This window comes from Passer domesticus, chromosome 4, assembly GCF_036417665.1.
Source record: "Passer domesticus isolate bPasDom1 chromosome 4, bPasDom1.hap1, whole genome shotgun sequence".
Lineage (NCBI taxonomy): Eukaryota > Metazoa > Chordata > Aves > Passeriformes > Passeridae > Passer > Passer domesticus.
This window is the reverse complement of record NC_087477.1, coordinates 22,684,819-22,703,489: the sequence shown is the minus strand read 5'-3', so window position 1 is coordinate 22,703,489 and position 18,671 is coordinate 22,684,819. Positions and strand designations below refer to the sequence as shown.

The window sequence follows — 18,671 nt, the reverse complement described above, 5'->3', positions numbered from 1 at the left end:
ATATATGACCTGTGTGAAGTCTATGTGCAAGTAGCCTGTAGAGAAGCTAAGGTAATTTTCCTGACTGCTTCTCCTTCTTCATCTCTCCTGCAAAATCTTACTATGTGTATGCTTTTATCTTTGCAGGCAAGGTAACCACAACATTGCAAATCCTCTTGGAAGTCATCCCACCAGAGGAAAATCAGAAATCATGATCATCATGCACATCTTTTGGCTTGGTGTTTCATTTCTACCTGAAATAAAAAAAGTAGGGAGATTTATCCTGCTTCCTAACATGCTGCAAACTGGAGGAACAAGTCACAGTTGCAATGGATACTGAACAAGTCCCTTACCAGAACTGTCTTTTATGATGCTGTTGCAACATTTTTTTTTAACATGGTTTGTCTATATGTAGAAAGCAAGTACTAGTGCTATGAGGGAACTCTTTACTGTTTCTTTTGGCACAGTGTCTTATTTTAACAAACTGTAAGTTCATTGTACTGGGATTTTGTTTGCCTTATCACTGAAGATAGGTTTAAGTGATGTGTAATGGCTGGGTGTACTGTGAAGAATGGGTCTTGCTTTCTATCCCTGGAGATCTCAACTCTCACCAGAGCAAGGGTGAGATAAAGCTGCTGAGTTTCACATACTACATTCTTCCCATCACTCTGTTTGGCAGCCTGATTTGATTTCTTTTGTCCTGCTGGAAGCTCCAGCGCACAGATGCAGAAGCACCTCCTCAGACCTTTGTGATGGCAAACTCAAGGCTTCTTCATTCCAGAGTTCTTACACCATAGCCAACAGAAACATCTTCTGAGACTCAATATTTCTGCCAGGGGGGCAGAAAGATTTTAGCATGGGAATTTTAGCAGTAATTTTATGCACATTCACTTTTTTACCAGGCTGGAATTGATCATTGGTTTTACCAGGGTTTGTGTACCTACACACACAAAATCCAGCAAGCTGAGCACTGACCTTCAAATGTGTCAAAATATTTGAAGATCACCTCCACTGCTGTATGAGTATTTCCTATCTGGGAGCATATGTTCCTGCAGTTATCAGTCAGGCAAACCTGATTTTAAAGTTTATATCAGTGTTGGTTGGCAGAAATAATGTCACTTGGTGGGAACATGGTAATAAATGCAATACTTTTTTATGAATAAGGTATAAGGCAGGCTACATCAGATCTGCTGATTTGAGTAGGATGTATGCCTGATCTGTGGGCTTTTCACTCAAGCACACTCCAGTTAACAGAGCTTTGGAACTCTGAGGAACATGTGCTTGTCCTGTCTTCTTATGGGTTTTATCTCAGCAGAAATGGAGAAAAGCTTCAAAACTGATAAAATGAAATGAAATTTATCTCCAGAGCTATTTTTGAGTTGAGCTCTGGCTCAAATATGAGCTGAAATTTTGCCCTTTTTAAAAGATAATTGTATAGCTGAAGAAGTTTTTTAATACTTAGAAATTGAATTTTATATTCTTAATGACTACCCAACCTTAAGGTTAAGGTTTATTATCACTCTGTTCGGAACATAACACGTAACTATTGAATGCACTACTATTTGAGCTGTCTGCTTTCAGCAAGTCAGGTTTCATGAAAATTCTTATGGAACTAAGCAACATTTAACTTCCTATACTGGGAGAAAAGCACAACTAGTAGCCAGACCACTACAGTAAAGGGAGACTGTATTGTATATGTGTTGTATATATCCAGAATATCTACTGCTTTAAAGGTGTACAGTAATGTGTCTTAAATGTATACATGTTTTTTGATTTTGTATCTGTGTGGTGGAATTTCACAAAAGTAGGGAAATGCAAGTAACTGCTTATGGAGAAGAGCAGTAATTTAAGACACAGAAAGCATTTTGCAAATAGTGTTTTTCTTTAAAAGTTTTCTGTTTACAGTAATTTAGTATTATTTGAATTTTTTTTAGGTAAACATTTTGAGAGAGTTTTTTGTGCTGACAGTGGATGTGTTTATTTAGTACTTACATTTGGGTCACAATTCTGCCTTTGAGGCCATCTCCTGCCATCCCCATTCACTGGGGTTTGGCCTCTGTCGTCATGGAGCAGCTCTGAAGTGCACAAACTCTGCTCCTCTCTGACAGAAATAAACTGTCACTCCCTGCAGGAGTGCACCTAACCCATTCTTTCCCTTATGAATGCAAAGTGCATGGGATCCAGAGCAAACCACTTCCAGAGCCACAGTGCATGCGACTTTTTCACTCTGACTGTTCTGTTCCCATGTATTCACTCCTGTTGTGCCACATTACTTGAAAATTGGATTCTTGGCAATGTTAACTTGTAGAAATAAATGGGCTCCATAAATATAACTGAATGTTGTTTTATTTTCCCATTGTGGTCTTTAAGGCTTAGAAATGTTTCTGAAGCCTGATTCGGTGAACATATTTTTACTAGCTTTAGTTCAGGTAAAGGGTTAATTTATCCCAAAGGAAATCCTAGGACTTGTTGATTGTGAAGTTGTATACTCAAGAAAGGAAAAAAAAATACATGCAAAATAAAAATCTGGTGAACAGGGATTTTAATTTCAGGTTTAGCTTCTTTAGCACATGCAAATGCTGTACAAAATAATATAATTAGGTTTCCACTGTATGATGAAAATCAGTATTAAGAATTTTTATTACACTTGAAAGTGAGGCATATCTTCAGAAACTGAGGAAAAACATATTTTCTTAAAGCATCAAGTTCTCTTATAAGGTTGTTAAGTATTTCTTTTCAGAGTCATAGAGGAAATTCTTCTAGAATAAAGGACAAACTTTATATGTGCTTTTTCTTATTAGGGCCTGAGATAGTCAGTCAATGAGACCATTTCTGTGGAGGTATTCAGTGGTTCTTATTTTTCTTGCCTTTTGCACTTTTATATCAACTGGATGTGCCAAAAGATATCTTCCTTTTTGTTTAGGTGGTTGTTGCTGGTTTATGTCTTCTTTGAATTTGTCACTTTTCTGGTAAAAGTGTCACTGAAGGCAAGAGAAATGAGTAACTTATGTGAGTAGCAAATACTGGGCAGGTTTAGCATAGAACAGAGAAACTGTTCAGCACCTGAAGCCTCTGAAGGGGCTGACATGCCTTTGCATCTCCTAATCTGGAGCATCATGATTCCCCCATAAGAATTATTTATTTTCAATTCAAATTGAAATAGAGACTTCTTTTGACCACACTATGTCTTCCGTATTTTTCAGTCTGAATGGGAAAAAAGAACCCAAAAAACTTTGCTTGCCAAATGTTCATGTGCCTTTCACTATATGTATATAAATACTACTCTTTGTCTGAATGTATATGCTCCTGCTTTTTTGATTTTCACAGGAAAATCAGGCTTCAATTTAAGAATAGCTTTCAAATACTTTTCTACAGAAGAAAGTAGTAGTTACTTATTTCCACAGGGTGCATAATTGTGTTGATGTAACAAGATAAAGAGGATTTCCCATTATGTTCAGTGCCTCCAGAAATTGTGACTTAAGAATTAGCCATATATCAGAATCAAAACAGATTTTAATTAGCATAAGTCTTTGAGAAATGGGTGTTGATCTTTCTTAGGAGGAATTAGATATTTCATTTTTTTTCATTGTACCTATCAGATATTGTGTTTAATGATCAGCAGACCACAGATAGCTTGGAAAGCAGAGCATGGAGCAGGTAACAAATATACTGAAATCCAATGCAAAAATTTTATTTATGCCTGCCAAGGATACAAAGTACGAAGTCTGGCATTTGAACCCAGGCAGGAGTGGTCAGGAGGAAGTGCAGGACAATGTGTGATGACCTCTGATGGTTATTGGGCAGTTGCCTAAGTCTGGAGACTCTTCTGCTGGACAAGCATCCTGAAAATTAATACTTGTGCTCATGACAGTTTGTGTCCTGCCTAAGGTGCTGTGGAGTCCCTTTTAGCCTGGCTCTCCCCCTGGCAGGATAAGTCTCAGGGAAGGCTGGTACTGTCAAAGGGAGATGGCAGATTGGGATATCCCTGTGCCTCTTCTGTAGAAGACATCACTTGTGATTTTTCTTTTACCCCTTGAACCTCCCCCTGCATTCTTTGAACCATTCCTCTCTGGTGGTGTCTGGAGTAACTGAGGAAAGCCTCCATGGCTTAAACACCTCTGGGAATTTGTTGAAACTTGTCAAACTCATGGAATTTTCTTGTGTGTTAGTCCACGTTTAATTTGTTTTCTATTGTATTTTTGCGAGGGAACTCTTGGGGAACACGTCAACAATTGACACCATTTCTGTTTACATTTGCTTTCTTATCTCTTTATTCAAAGAAACTTTTAAAATAATTTTTCCTTGAAGTGCAAAGAACCAAGTAGATAAAACGCCTTTTCCAATGAAGGATTAACTTTATCAAGAGAGTTTGGATCCTCTTCATATTCCCTGTAACAGGAATGTCTATGGTGTTGTGATGTATATCAAACCTTTGATATTTTCTAAATATGCTATTGGTGATGATCCAACATAGTTCTAAAATTGCTGTGGCAAGTCAGTTTTATGCTCCTCTAGCTCATTCTCTGCTTCCAACCCAGACTACAAAATGTTCCCACTGCTAAGCTTTCTTACAGGCCTTTTTCAGGTCCAGGAATTCACCTACATCTCCTTTGAAAGGGAAATGCCATCCCTCCCTTTGTGGTGCACCCCAGCCCCTAGAACTGGATGTTAGCAGGTGACCTTAGCTCTGGACAGGCCCTTTGCTGAGCCCAGAGCTTGTTCTGTTCAAGGGAAGTTGCAACCCTGGGTTTTAAAAAGAAGCTGGCTTTTACAACCACACCTCTCATTTGTACTTAATGTTTTGTAAAACTGTTAGATAGGAATTTTGGTGCTGTTTTTTAAAAGTGTTTTTTTTTTTTTTTTTGTGTGTGTGTGTGTGTGTATTTTTTATCCCCCCCCCCCCGTTAGTTATGCGAAGTTAAATGTTATAGGATCTTCCAATTTTACCCTGTACCTTTGGCTCTGCCTGAAGAAGGCCATTTGATGCAGTTTCAGCTGCCAATATCTCTTTGCCACTCAGTCATTACAGTGTAATTGGATCTAAAGTACATCTATAATTTGCTACTAGCAATGCTGGCTAGTCTTAATTATGACTTCCAGCTGATTTCTAATGATACTCATCAATGAATATGCATAGCAAAGCAGTCAGACTGGTGCAGATGAATAACTCTTCTTGGGAACTTCAGCTTTCATGCTATCTACCTACCAAGCTGTTTAAAAGCATCAAGGCAGGATCTCTGGCTTAAACTGGATTGAGGCTTTCAGGAGGGCTTATGACACAGCCCAGCACACCATGAGTGCAAAGCCTGAGATGTTTTAGACTCTATATATGTATCCATTCTTCCACATTTGGCAAAATTCCTGGGAGAAAATGAGGAAAATCTGAGAGGTATAAACATGACCTCCTGGGCAGATGATTTCCCCAGTGCTTTCTTCTGCATTCACCCTGACTGAAGGCTACAAATACATTTTCACTGAGAGCATTTCTACTCAGTGTCTCTTCTGCAAGCCAGCTCTTTGAAACATCTGTACTTAATTTTAAGTTGGGTGCTATTCTTGTCAATTTGCTTGTGATTTTTTAAACCTCCTATTTTTCTTCACCTGAAAACTGTCATGTCATAGAAAACTGTCATGTCATAGAAAACTGATATTTCAGGCTGTAACAGTACTTTTGAAAAGTAACGCAGTCATAAATTAGGGTCACATAAAGCTCTAAAGCGGTTCCAAGCAGCTCCCGCCTAACAGGCTCATATAGTTTTGTTTGCAGATTCCAGCCAGAGGATCTTAAAGTTTATCACAGCAAATACTCAGCTCCTCTCGGGTATCAAGGATGTGGTGTTTTAATAGAATCCTTGCACTTGCACTCCAACACCTGATTAGAAGTCCTGACTTGGCCAACTTGGCATTAGAAAATCTGGGCACGTGGTAAACCCCACTCGAGGTTATGAAAACTCTGTGAGAGATTTGGACAAGCTGAAAGACTACATGCACAGCAATGAATTTTATTACTAGCCTTCTATGTATACTTAATCACTTGCATATTTTCAATTACTAATAGCTTCATTAAAAAATATCTGTTATACTGTTCTAGAGGGACATTTCAGGTTTCCAGAGTTTGTTCTGGTTTTCTTTGTTGTTTTGGTCTTTTTGGTGTTGTTTTTTGTTGTTGTTTTCTTTTTCTTTTTTTTTTCTTTTGCGGTTTCTTTTTTTTTTTTTTTCTTTTTCATTTTTCTTTCCTTTGTTTTGAGCATTATATCCAGGACAGCTCCCTCAGGTGTTCTGCTTGAAAGCTGGGGCAGACAAAGAAGCTTTTAAGGGAATTCTCACTGTATTTTCTCTACATGTACTGCACAGTGCAATTCAATATTCATAAATTACTTTTGGCTGCTGTTAGTATTTCCCATCTCTGTTTGCTAATTCATGTACCAGCTATATTTAAAATGAATCATTAAACATCAGGGGATTTGGTGCTTGTTCCACATGCAACAGCTCACTATTGAACAAAACTCCAGTGCTTTGTACTAATGCTAAACCCTACCTTTGATTTTTTAATAAATATAGGAGTCAGAGGCAGAATAAATCAGATCCTGTACTGTCAGGTTGGCAGAGATGATTGATCATGCGTTTCTGGCAGCATTGCATTTGACTGCAAGTCTCATGCAGCTCTACTTTAGATCGTATAGGCATCATGATGAAAAGCAGGCTGGCTCAGAAGACAGCATACAGTGCTGCAACCCTGTCCTATTTATTTAGTGACATGAGTCTGCTAAAATGCTTCAGGTTCTAGATCATGGTAATAATTCTCTCTTGTGTTGAATCCATCCTCCCCATTTTTATTCCTTTACCTATATTTTAAACAAAAAATGTTTAAGAATCTTTCTAAAATGGAAACATAAAGCCTTTAGCTAAAGCAGACACATGTGGGTAATAAAATAGCTCATCTCCGTACTAAGAGTGCTGTTTTCAGAAATGACATCATGATGTGTTAGTCAGAAGTTTAGGAGGTCACTCAAACACTCATGTTCTTCCTACTTCAGAAAATACTGCTTATTCAAGTATGAGGAACTCTCTAGTCATACAAACTTGAGTTTGGTTGCTGTTTGGCTCTTGGTGATGGATGTGTGCACCAAGGTTCTGGTCTTGAACACTGAATTTGCACCTGAAACCCAAAAATTTATCTGGGCAGGAGGGAGCAAGGAGCAGCAGCCTGTGACTGTTGCCTTGCTGGCGAGGGGTTTGTGCATCTGTCATAAGAATGGAACTCATCTGGAAGCTGCTCTCATGGAGAAATTACAGTTCATGCATGTCATGAATATGCCTGCATACAAACTACAGAGCGGTGCAGCACGTTGTGCTGGGTTTTCCCACAATTTTTCCAGATGTTATTTGAGATGCATTTATGTTTGGCTTGTATGGCTTTAATTTGGCTTCCTGTTGTATACTACACACGCTTTCCTGTATTAACATTTACGCGTATGCACGTATTCTTTAGGGCTAGTGATGCAGAGCTGTACTCCTGTGTTGCAAGTTTAAGGCAATCAATGAAGCATTATTTAATGCATGCCAACTTCTTTTTTAATACAGTTTCTAAAGTAAATTGCAGCAAACACACAGCTATCCACCATGGAATAATAAATTGATATAGAATGTGTGGGGAATAGGCAATAAGCCAGAATAATAAAAAGCTCAGTGCACCACTCCAGCCACACAAAGCAGCCGTAAAGCTGAGGTTGGAATTGCACACAGCAAATGGTGTACACCAGTAAATCTGGCCCTGATAATTTCACTGCAAATGACACACAAGCCAGAAAAACATTTAGATAATTGAAATTAACACTTTTAACAAGGATCTATAAAGCAGTGAATGATAATCAAGAGGTTCTTTCAAGCTCTTTTTCAAGCAAACCTTTGGTACTTCACACTCTATTTTTCTCCAATAAAAATGAGATAAAAGAATACAGACCCTCTTTTCCTTAAGAATGGAACATCTTTTTGGTAAGGTATCATACCAGCCCCTAGTTAGCCAAACACTACAACTGTGCAGGGGATGAAGGCTTGTTATTTTGGTCTTGGAACAAAGTTAGATAAAAAAGAAAACGATAATAAAAAGCAGCTGTTGGAAAAACATGAAACAGATTTTTTTTTTGATTGATGCATATCTGCACCTGTGTTTACTCATATCAAAGTGACTGTGCATACCAGATCATGTGAACATAGCCCTTGGGTAGGTAGAAAGGCTGCTGCAAACTTTGAAGTCTTTCAGAGGGTGTAACCACTACTGGAAGACTGGATATTTTTCACTGATACTTTCAAAATTAAAAATATATTTCATCCAATCCATATTTTTCAATGTTGCTCTTAAAATGCAACAATTTCCTTTCTTTCTAACTAAACTGATGAAAGAGAAAATTCAATCTCTCAGGCAATAAATCAGCTTTCTAATGTTAGATCAGCTATTTAAATCACTGTTTGGCCACATTATTGGCCACTGTCTCTCATTAAGCTGCTTCCCAAAGTCACCAGGTAGGGAGCCTGCTATTTTACAGCACTCCAAACAGGCAACAAGCCTTTAAAATGAACCTGGCAAGAAGTGGGGACACTGCCTTGCATCATGTTGTGCACAGGGGTGAAACGTTTCCCTGTGGATTAGAACTAAAATCCCACCAGAACCCTTTTTAAAACTGAGATTGTTTTGCTTATCTGAGTTCTGTGCAGAAATCTGGCCATTACTTTCTAATCTATCAATCTGTCCTCTTTCATGAATACCAAATTCATTTCAAGAAAACCAGAGTCAGGAAAACAATTTCTGTAGAGGAAGCAGAAATATGGGCTTGCATTAAATTCCCCTTTTTTGTCAGATGATAGGGAGACTTCAGAAGCACTACTGCAAATATTTAAGAAACAGAAACCCAACAATTTCCCCTCACTTACATAAAACATTTTGTTCTCAAATAAAAGCAGACAAATATGTGTGCATATTTGAGAGAAGAAATAAAGCATTTCAGGTGGGAGAACACATAAGAGCAATGTTCTGTGTGCTAACCCTGAAAGTCTGGGGAGGAGTGAGTGCTTCAGGAGAGGAGCTGTGCTGCCAAAATTTTGGGACTCTGATATTCCTGTCTCTTCTCCCGAGCACCTCCAGCATCAGTCTTTCAGGTGCTGCCACTGTGAAGAAATTTGGCTGGAGTGGTTTTCCCTGTCTGGGTGGTGGGAAAGGTGCAATGTACCTGGGAAAGTCATCAGCCCCCATGGAGAGGTGGCCCCATACCCAGTGGGACTGTGGAACATGATAAGAACAGTCTGGGAAAAAATGAGTGGCTTTTGAGAACCTACCCAGAAGCCCATGTTTGTGACAAATGTAAGTTACTGGAAGCTCTAAAACCAGGAAGTTTTTTTATACCAAGCTCCAATAGACTGTATGAAAGAAATTGAGCTCCAAAGTGAACATAGACGTGCTGTCAGTATTGTGCTCCTGTCTCAATAAGGATAAGCAATTTAGCTCCCTGGAGAGCTAAACACATCTCAGGGAAACAAAAAATAAAAGAAGAAGGCTCAGCTCATGAGGGTATTTGGGAAAGCTGGGTTATTTTAGGAGGCTGGAGAAAAGGAGAAAGGTAACAGTAGGGAGACAGGCTGAACTGAGAGGATCGGTATGCCAGCAGAGTCATCACCTGTAGGAAAGAATAGGCAGAGTTTTCTTCCCATGAATTTCAAGGCCTGGTGTCGTAAAGAGGAAACTACAGGCTTAAAGTCCCCTTAAAGAGGGATGCCAGAGATACAGACCCATGTGTTCTTCCAGAAGAAACCAGTGGCTGCTGTATGAAACCTGGGGGCAGATAAGAACTGCCTGGGACAAGTTATAACAACCAGGACTGAGCTGAAAAGAGATCCAAGCTGTTGTGTCATTCATTTGTATGAACAGAGAATGAATATTCATATAATAATTTAAAATATCTGATTTACCTTCCATGTTTTTCCCCATATTTTTTACATTCAGGCAAGAAATGCTTTTGAGAGTGGGTGACATTGTACCAATTAATAAACTGTGGTTTCCTGACAGTGGACCCATGTTCAACAGTATTTGAGAAATATTGTTTTGAAATGTTTAGTCTACAATTGAGGAATTATATCTATTAAAAATTATGATTGATTAATTGATTGATTGATTGAGACAGGCACATTATGCTTTTTCTTTTCTCCTAAGGCACCTATTGATGTTGTGGATGTTTCATACCTGGAAATGTTCAAGTCCAGGTTTGATGGGGTTTTGAGCAACCTGATCTAATGAAAGGTTACCCTGCTTATGGCAAGGGGATTGAAATAATGTGATCCTTAAGGTCTTTGCCAACCCAAACTATTTTATGACTCAATTCCAAACATTTATGTTCAAAGGATAACAGGAAGAGCATGCACAAAGAGCTTCAGTTGCAATTATACTTTAGAGGTAATAAAATAATAAATTAAAAGACAGCAACAGATTTTGGATTTCTTTTTGGAACATCTAATTTGATATATTTTAAACTGAGTAACTAAGTATTCAAATTTAAGAGGAACTTAAAGAGTCATAATTTAGAAGTTGTAGACTCTTTTTGGAATGGTAATATATTTTTTTCCACTTAACTGTGTTCATATTGCTCATGGGGTTCCAAAAGCACTTTGAAATTTTTGCTTGCAGTCCAAGTCCATTCCTAAAAGATTTTTTCTTTTAAAAAAATAGCGATTTGCTTTTATTTTCTTCCTGCATTCTTGGCAATGCTAGGAGCTGACGGGGAGCTATCATTCCAGAAGCAGTTATCTGAAGTCTAGGCAGACTTGTGGATTTTACATTAACAGCCTATTATGCAAAAATCCTTTATTCTTTCTTACCAAAATACAGGTTGGATGAGTATCATGATACTGCTGCTTTTTTATTTATGCTTCTGTTCTTAAAAAAAATGACTGTGACTCCAGTTAGTTTTCCTATCTATTATAATATGACATATTCAATATCCTTTGTTTTAAGACAAAAATTTATGTTTAGAAGTTCTAGTCCAGAAAATCTTATCTTCTATAATTTCTTTCTGATTTTCATTAAGTTTATTTCTAATAATTGGTAAAGCACAGAGTCCTGCATTTCGCTCTGCAGTTTTTTGTCTTTCTGCCGAAACCTTCAATATCATTCTGCTGTCCTTGGTACTCAGTGTTTGTTCTTGGAAACAACTATAGGATTTCCTTACAAACAGACTATTCACAGGACAAGGGGGAATGGCTTCCAGCTGAAAGAGGGTAGGTTTAGAATGGATATTAGTCAGAAATTCTTCCCTATGAGGGTAGTGAGGCCCTGGCACATACTGCCCAGAGAAGCTGGGGCTGCCCCATTGTGAAGGACTGAGGCAAGCCCCAGACCAGCAGGGAATCTAAATCATTTATTCAAAGAAGTGAGCTGGTTTTATACACTTTTTCAAGGCACAGTATTTCCTTACATGGTAATTCTCACTTTGTGACCTATCCCATCTTGCCACATCTGCAACACGCTTTCTAAACACCCTTTTGTGGCATTCCCAAACACACTGTTTGGGAATCTGTCAGCTTCCTGCAGGCTCCTCTCCCACAGGGGTCTGCTGTGTGACACCTCCTCCTGCCAGGGTCTGGTGGAGACTGCCTCTCTGTGCCCCCATGTGCTTTTCTGTGCCCCCATATTCTCCTCTGTGCTGCCATGTGCTCCTGCAGGTGGTTCCCACAGTTCAAGTCCATCCCATCTCTTCCCACACCCCATTTCTGAAGGTGCTCAAGGCCAGGTTGGATGGGGTTCTGGGCACCCTTCTAGGGAGAAGTATCCTTGCCTGTGGCAGAGGGGTTGCAACTAGACGATCTTTAAGGCCCCTTCCAACCCAAATTGCTCTATGATTCTATGGGTACCTCAGCAGAATACTTTTATAAATGTAAGTACATAGGAATTCCATTTTCTTGATGATCTATGGCTGGTTCTGCAACTAAAAAGCAGAAGCAATCCTGTTAAATATCACATTAGGAAAGACCTGCTACTGTGCTGTGTTATAATTTCATCTCAAGTTTTTCTGTTTCTTGTTCTGAATGTTATAGCTCGGAATATCAATATTCAGCTCTCTTCACTGTGGTGCCAAAAGTGTTCTGGTAACTGTAATCCCAGAACACACTAAATTCCTTACTGAATGTCTCTGTATCAAAATAATAGGTATCACTTCAAAGATTATGCACCAGCTTCAGCCTGGGATACAACAAGCTCTGTAATCTTTGGGTAATGGTACACAAAGTACCTCCCCACATCACCAAATTTTTACATAGTCAAAACATTTTTTTTTAAAATCTGCAAATCTTATAATTTTCTTTTTAGTATTTATAAATGTTATAGTTATAATAACTTTATAATCTTATTTTTCCTCCTCATGTCCAAAGGACAAGATTTCTCATGGCAATTCCTTTTGTTTTCTTTGTATTTTAGGAGTCTCACAGAGAAAGGTAAAGCTCTGCAAGGACTGCCTCCTTGTGGATACATTCATTTACACATATATATGTAAATGGCCAGGAGAATACTTTCCTTTGATCCTTTTTCTCCATCCCTTAAGTGGATCAAGCTGCAGCAAAAAAAGTTATATTCCATCTGCATGAACAGCCTTCCAGAAAAAATTAAGAGCAGATTAGAGCCCTAACTTCAGAGCTCTGGATGCTGGATCTTTGAAGATGTATTCATTTCACTCCAACCATCTGAAAACTCAGTATTTAGTGCAAGACTGGAAGGTCTCTGTTGTCACTGGAGGCTGAATAAGAAGCCAGGACAGTGTGCGGAGGGAAGAAAACATGTGGGGAGAATGCAGAAAGGGTGCTTCAGTCCCTCAATCCCTCTCAAAAAAGTATGTTGGTGTCTGTCACTGGGGCAGATGCAGTGACCTACATTTTCCAGATTTTATAGCCATGGAGTTATGGAGTTAAGGTGTGGTTTTTTTTTTTTTTTTGTTTTGTTTTGTTTTGTTTTTAGTAAACCTCAAATACAAATTTTGAAGGAGAAGCTGCCAAATATACAGTGGTCATTTCCAGTTCTGATATACAGTGGTAATTTCCAGTTCTGGATGCCTTCAGTTCAGACCTTCCCACCCCTGCAGTGTTGCTGGGGTCTCTCCATTCCTTCTCCTGAGGCTGCTTTGCTTCATCCAAACACTTATGTGATAAATGGAGGCAGTGGGAGCAACAAGGGCTCCAAGAGGAATGCTTCAACATTCATGGCCAGAGGGGATTTTTACTCCCATACTCTTTCTCTCTGGTCCCATTCAGTTCAAAATGCTGCAGCCAATGAACTGATGGTTTATTTTCTGAAACAAATAAGCAATTCAGAGAGCATCTAGTGTTCTGATCAAAAGAAAGGCAGCATTAAAAACTTGCAAGCAGTAAGAGGAAAACCTACAATTTCTTAGAAAAAGCATGCTTTGCAGCCCTAATCTGTTACTAAAAGTTTCCATCAATCCTTAGCAATACGATCAATCTGTGCTGAAAATTTAGTCGTATATGTATGAATTGGAAGTGATCTTATTAGTGTTTCACTACATCAGGTCTGATAAACTCCCATATCTATTTCAGTTAAGCTTGTTTTGATCCACTTAGAGTATAATTTTGACTTTTATAATTTTTGGGGAGAAATTTCATTTGTCTCAGACTGAAGTTATGCAAAAAGTGTAACTTAGCAGCTGGGGGATGCATGCACTCTCCCACCTGTGCATGCAAACACACAGACACACAAATATTTGTGTAGCAGAGGTGCCTGTGTGATGCTTTGGAATTCCCCTCTTGGTTCCTCAGTTCCTGATACTGTATTTGGGTCAGACTTTGGCATCTGAACTGCAGTATACCTACAGGAAGAGCAATTCAATGGGTAACAGAGACTTTTCTCTGCTCAGCTGCAGTCAAAGTTCCATCTGCAAGTCAGAAAGAGTCATACAAGAAAAAGGCTTTGTTTGCAAAACAAGACCAAGGGTGCTGAAGGAGAAAGGTAAAGAGGCCTGTTGGTATAGCCCACTAACCCCAACTATAAGGCAGATTTTCTTGAATTTTCAGCTTGTCTAAAATCTTCTGGGGTTTTTTCTTATTTATTTTTTTATTTTTATTTTTATTTTTATTTTTATTTTTATTTTTATTTTTATTTTTATTTTTATTTTTATTTTTATTTTTATTTTTATTTTTATTTTATTTATTTTTGCAACACAGGCACATGTAAATTTATGTATAGAAAAGGTGAATTGTCCTAATGGAAAAGTTTTGGTCAAGAACAATTAATTACTTTTTGGTCAGGAACAATTAATTACTTTTTTGCTTCCAGGCACCATCGTAATACCAAGCTCAGCTCCAGGTTTAGAGAAATGTATAACTAAAGTCTGGTACTACTCAGCAAGAACAAGTATGTTTTATCACCAGCTGCTGAAATTTATGGCATTGAAATCAAGCTAAAAGCTGACTCAGCAGATTGTACTTGTGACATGCACAGAAGAATGCCTGAGTTGTGTTTGCAGGGCAGAGTATGTCATCTAAATTGATACAGAAAAATTGCCTCATAAGTCATCTCTGTAGTTGCTCTGCATTGCACTATTTGAGGACCAGAATTCAACATTACACTAATTTTGCAGATATAGCACTGATTATTCATCTGGTTTGGATTTTCATATCTTTTCACACAGAGCGAGTTTAAATGACACTCAGCTCTTTCAGAGAACCACACTAGCTAGACCATTAAACCCAGCATTAAATCCAAACTAACTCTCCAAGGAGCTTAGTTCATTTCATATGAGGTGGTACACTACTGCTGATGACTGCACTGAAATATTTAAAATACAGTGTGTTTCACCCAAAGAGAAGCAAATGAGAGAACTACATAACAGTAGACAACATTGCACAATTGCTATTGGGGTTTTCTTCTGCTTTTAGGGACACCAAAGAAATTTCATTTAAAACCACATGGTTGCCCTGGGTGTTGTGTTGTGTAGACCTGCATTTCATACTTACTAGAACTCTCTGGAGAAGTCAGTATTGGAGAACAGAGAGAGCAGAAAACAGAGATTTCTTTTTGCAGTTTTGAGGAATTCAGAAGCCCTGGAGCTTTGGAGATTTTTTTTTAATTTTTTTTTTTTTTTTTTAATTTTTGGGGGAATGGGAGGGAAAGTATGTGTGATAAACCTGTGACCAAAAAAACCCCAAAAAACCCTGAGGAAAAGTAGGAGGAAAAAAACTTTTTGAGAAACTTGTATAGCCTCTTGCATGTGGCAGCCAGCAAGTGGGACCTTCTCCTGGGCTGTGAATCATAGAAAAATCGCTGGGCTTTTAACAGCAGTGACATTTTCAGAACAGACCCTAGGCCTCCTGAGGGTTGCTTTATCTGACAAGAAGCCAGTCATACTTCTCCAAGCCTCTCTCACCAAAATCAAGATTTTGTTTTTTTAATTAAAAAAGTTAAAAAAAATTATAAAAACCTATATTTGATGTTTGGAAAATCCCATACATCAATGAAAACATATTCTTCTGGAATTTTCCTGACTTGCTTTGTTGGAGGTATTCTTTCAGAAAAGTGTTGGTATTTATTAAGACACTTCTTTGGTCTGGCTTTGCTCCAGCAAAATGGCCTCATTCCAGCCTGCTGTGACAGTACTGGAGTGACACACACCACTCTACTCATTATTGTGCAGAGGGAAGAAACTGCACAAAATAGTCTATTTAACAACAGAGAAAATAGATAAACTGACAGGATTTGGAAGCATATTAATTGTAGTTAGGCACTGGTAAGTGTAAGAAGCATAATGTAGTCACATGTTCATGCTTTTACTGACCACAAATTTGAGAAAAAAAAGGTGGAGAATGCTTCCCTCCTAAGTGGTATTTCTTGTAAGGAAATAGCTGATTTCTCCAGAGGGTTGCTTGAGGAGGAATTTATATTTTGTTGATATTTTACTCTCACAGGTGTTTTTTTTTTTTTTTGGTGTATTTTTCTGTTTTGTTTTGTTTGTTTTACAATAGAAACTCTTGCTGTTAAAAATTGTAACCTTTCTTTTTCTCTTCTAAGCAGATGTTTCATTGTAGGTGTTCAAGGTTTGAGCATTGTGACAATGCTTCAAAAACGAAGAATATTCTCTGTAGCTCCCAGCATTTCTGTTGTGAAATTCATTGCCTGCCCTGTTTGTATGCTGAGTGAAACACCACCAGAACAGAGCTGGTATGCTGTTGACACACTTGAGCAAAAGGAAATCATATGACCCAGGATGCTCAGTAAGGCCCTGAAAACAACTGAAATGCAGCAGAGAAAGCAATGAGCTGCAGCTCTTTTTCAGGAAGGGCTTGTTGTTGAGCCTCCTTTTCTCAAAGACTGAGCTGCCAGAGGACCATAAAAAACATTGTTGTGTGTCAAAAGAAAAGTTGTCTTTACAGCATCTCCAAAAAGTGATCTAATTCCTGTGTGCTGTTATGTGGGCTTAGTCTCATAACAGTAGTTTGAAGATGGTATTTAAATGCTTTAGGAAGTGCAAAGAAGGGTAAGGAATGAGTGTACTGCAGGGAATTAAATGAATGAGTTATGTATGAGGTGATGTTTGGGTAGCACATTATCTCCAGGCCTAGAAGGAAGGTGACAGAAGGGGTTCTAATTGCATAATGTAGTCCCTAAGGATGTTCATGCAATAATGAATGACAGAATGTGTTCACACTTCAAGGGAATGGATAAATAATCCATAGACCTTGTTTGAAAGAAAGAAATGAAAAGTTCAGACTATCCATAAAGTCCCTAGTATTTCTCTCAGCTGGCTTTTGGCATGGAAATGGGCTAAAACCATAATTAATTGTACCAGGTTATATACATGTATGTACACAGTCACGCATATAGGGGTATTTCAAGGCAGGATGTATTAGATGACCAGAGATGAAAACCATTTGTTAACCTATTGTAAATGATGCACAAACACAGGTATTCCTGCCTTCTTTTTACCAGCATTTTTTTACTTCTGTTGTGCATGACTTCCCTTGTTTCCCTTTGTTAATTTCCTTGAGCAAGGGAAGAGGCGGAGGAGGCTGCTCTTTCCATACGACACAAAGTTCATGACTTGATGCTACCAAATCCCTTTTTCTGTTATAGTGGCTTGGAAATGCTGCAGGACTGGTAGGGAGAGGTGACCCTTTCTGCCTCCAGGGATAGGAACTCTGTACCATGAGCACAGTGCCGAGAGGAGGTTACCCATTGCCTGGAGGAGGAAAGGTTTTGTTTCCTGTTATTTTGTTTATTCTGCCCAAGAGGAAGAAAAAACCCCAAACCTGTGACAAGCATGCTGTGGAGGAGAACAATGGAGTCAGAGCACTCTGTGAGAGTGAGGTCACGCTGTTGCAAACTACACATTGTTTTCCAAAGCGTAGACAAATTGCTGTGTGATTATGTCCAGCTGCAACCATGACAGATATACTTACAGAGGAGATAACAATGATTACTGCAAGCAAAAGCAGTAATGCAGTTGATATTTTTGCTCTGTGAGGTTACCCTGACTTTGTACATACCAATGTACCTGCCAAAGCCCAGATAAGCTGACCCATCAGTAGTGTGTTCAGGCAGACCAAGTCCTGCAGCCATAGGCACATAAGGAGCTGCTTGCACTTGGCATCTGCCTTCAGCTGCTTTCCAACTTAAATTTAACTTTTTAGGGATCAACCAGATGAAGTTGCATATTGCAGCTGTGATGCCTATCCCTCCAAGAAGAGCATCAAAGCTCCTTGGCAGATTCCAGCTGCCTGGGCTATGCTTGCTGAGCTCCTCTGCTGGCCCAAACATCTCGCTGCTTGCGCTTCAGCCATGCTTTTCTTCAAGGCTCTCAAAACACTCCCCTGGTGCTAGTAAGTGTCCTAGTTCAGGCTGGGGTAGAGTTCATGTTCATCTCAGCAGCTGGTACAGTGCTGTGACTTGGATTTAGTAGGAGAGTAACATGGCTAACACAATGATGTGTTTTGGCTGTTGCTTGGTAGTGCTTACCCTAAATAAAGCACTTTTTTGTGTCCCAGGTTCTGCAGTGAGAAGGTGCACAAGAATCTGGGAGGGAACATGGTTGGGACAGGTGAATTGAGCTGGCCAAAGTGCTATTCCATATCTTAGAATGTTGTGGTGAGTATAAACTGGTGAGGGTTACCCAAAAAAAGGGCAATCACTGTTTGGGAATGTGCTTCGTATTGGTCAGTGGGTGGCAAGCAATTTTATTGTGTGCAACTTTTCTGTCACAGCTTTTATTTCTTTCTCTTTTTTCCCCCTCATTACTATAATTGTTTTTGTTATTATTTAATTAATTTATTTATTTTTGTTTCTATTATTAAACTCTTCTTAGCTTATTCCATGAAGGTTTTTTCTCTTTTTCTGATTCCCCTCCCCATCCCACAGTGGGGAAGAGGGAGTGAGTGAGCATCTGTGTGGTACTTAGTTTGCTGGATGGAATTAAGTCATGCTAGTAAGGTAGAACTCAGCCTTCTCTGATGCCTCGTTGGTATGGGAAAGATAGAATAATAATATAATCAGGGAGAATTGATGTTCTTCTCTGAAGTGTTTTCCTAGGATATTTTAGGATTATGTCTTTGGCACAATGACTCAGTTCATGAAGACCTCCAACCTCCCAAAGCAGTAAGAATTCACCCGTGAACAGACCTCCTCAGATGTTGCTCCTGCTGTAGATTGC

General features: G+C 38.8%; 1 protein-coding gene across 8 annotated transcripts in view; it reads left to right on the top strand.

Annotated features, from left to right (window-relative positions):
* SLC7A11 (solute carrier family 7 member 11) overlaps positions 1–2,327 on the top strand; it is a 77,136-nt gene extending 74,809 nt beyond the window's left edge. For all 8 annotated transcript variants that reach the window (XM_064416522.1, XM_064416519.1, XM_064416517.1 and 5 more), the window contains one exon: positions 127–2,327. In XM_064416522.1, the coding sequence (XP_064272592.1) occupies positions 127–194 (68 nt within the window). In that variant the 3' untranslated portion in view covers positions 195–2,327. The remainder of the gene's footprint in view (positions 1–126) is intronic.
* Positions 2,328–18,671: the final 16,344 nt, after the last annotated feature.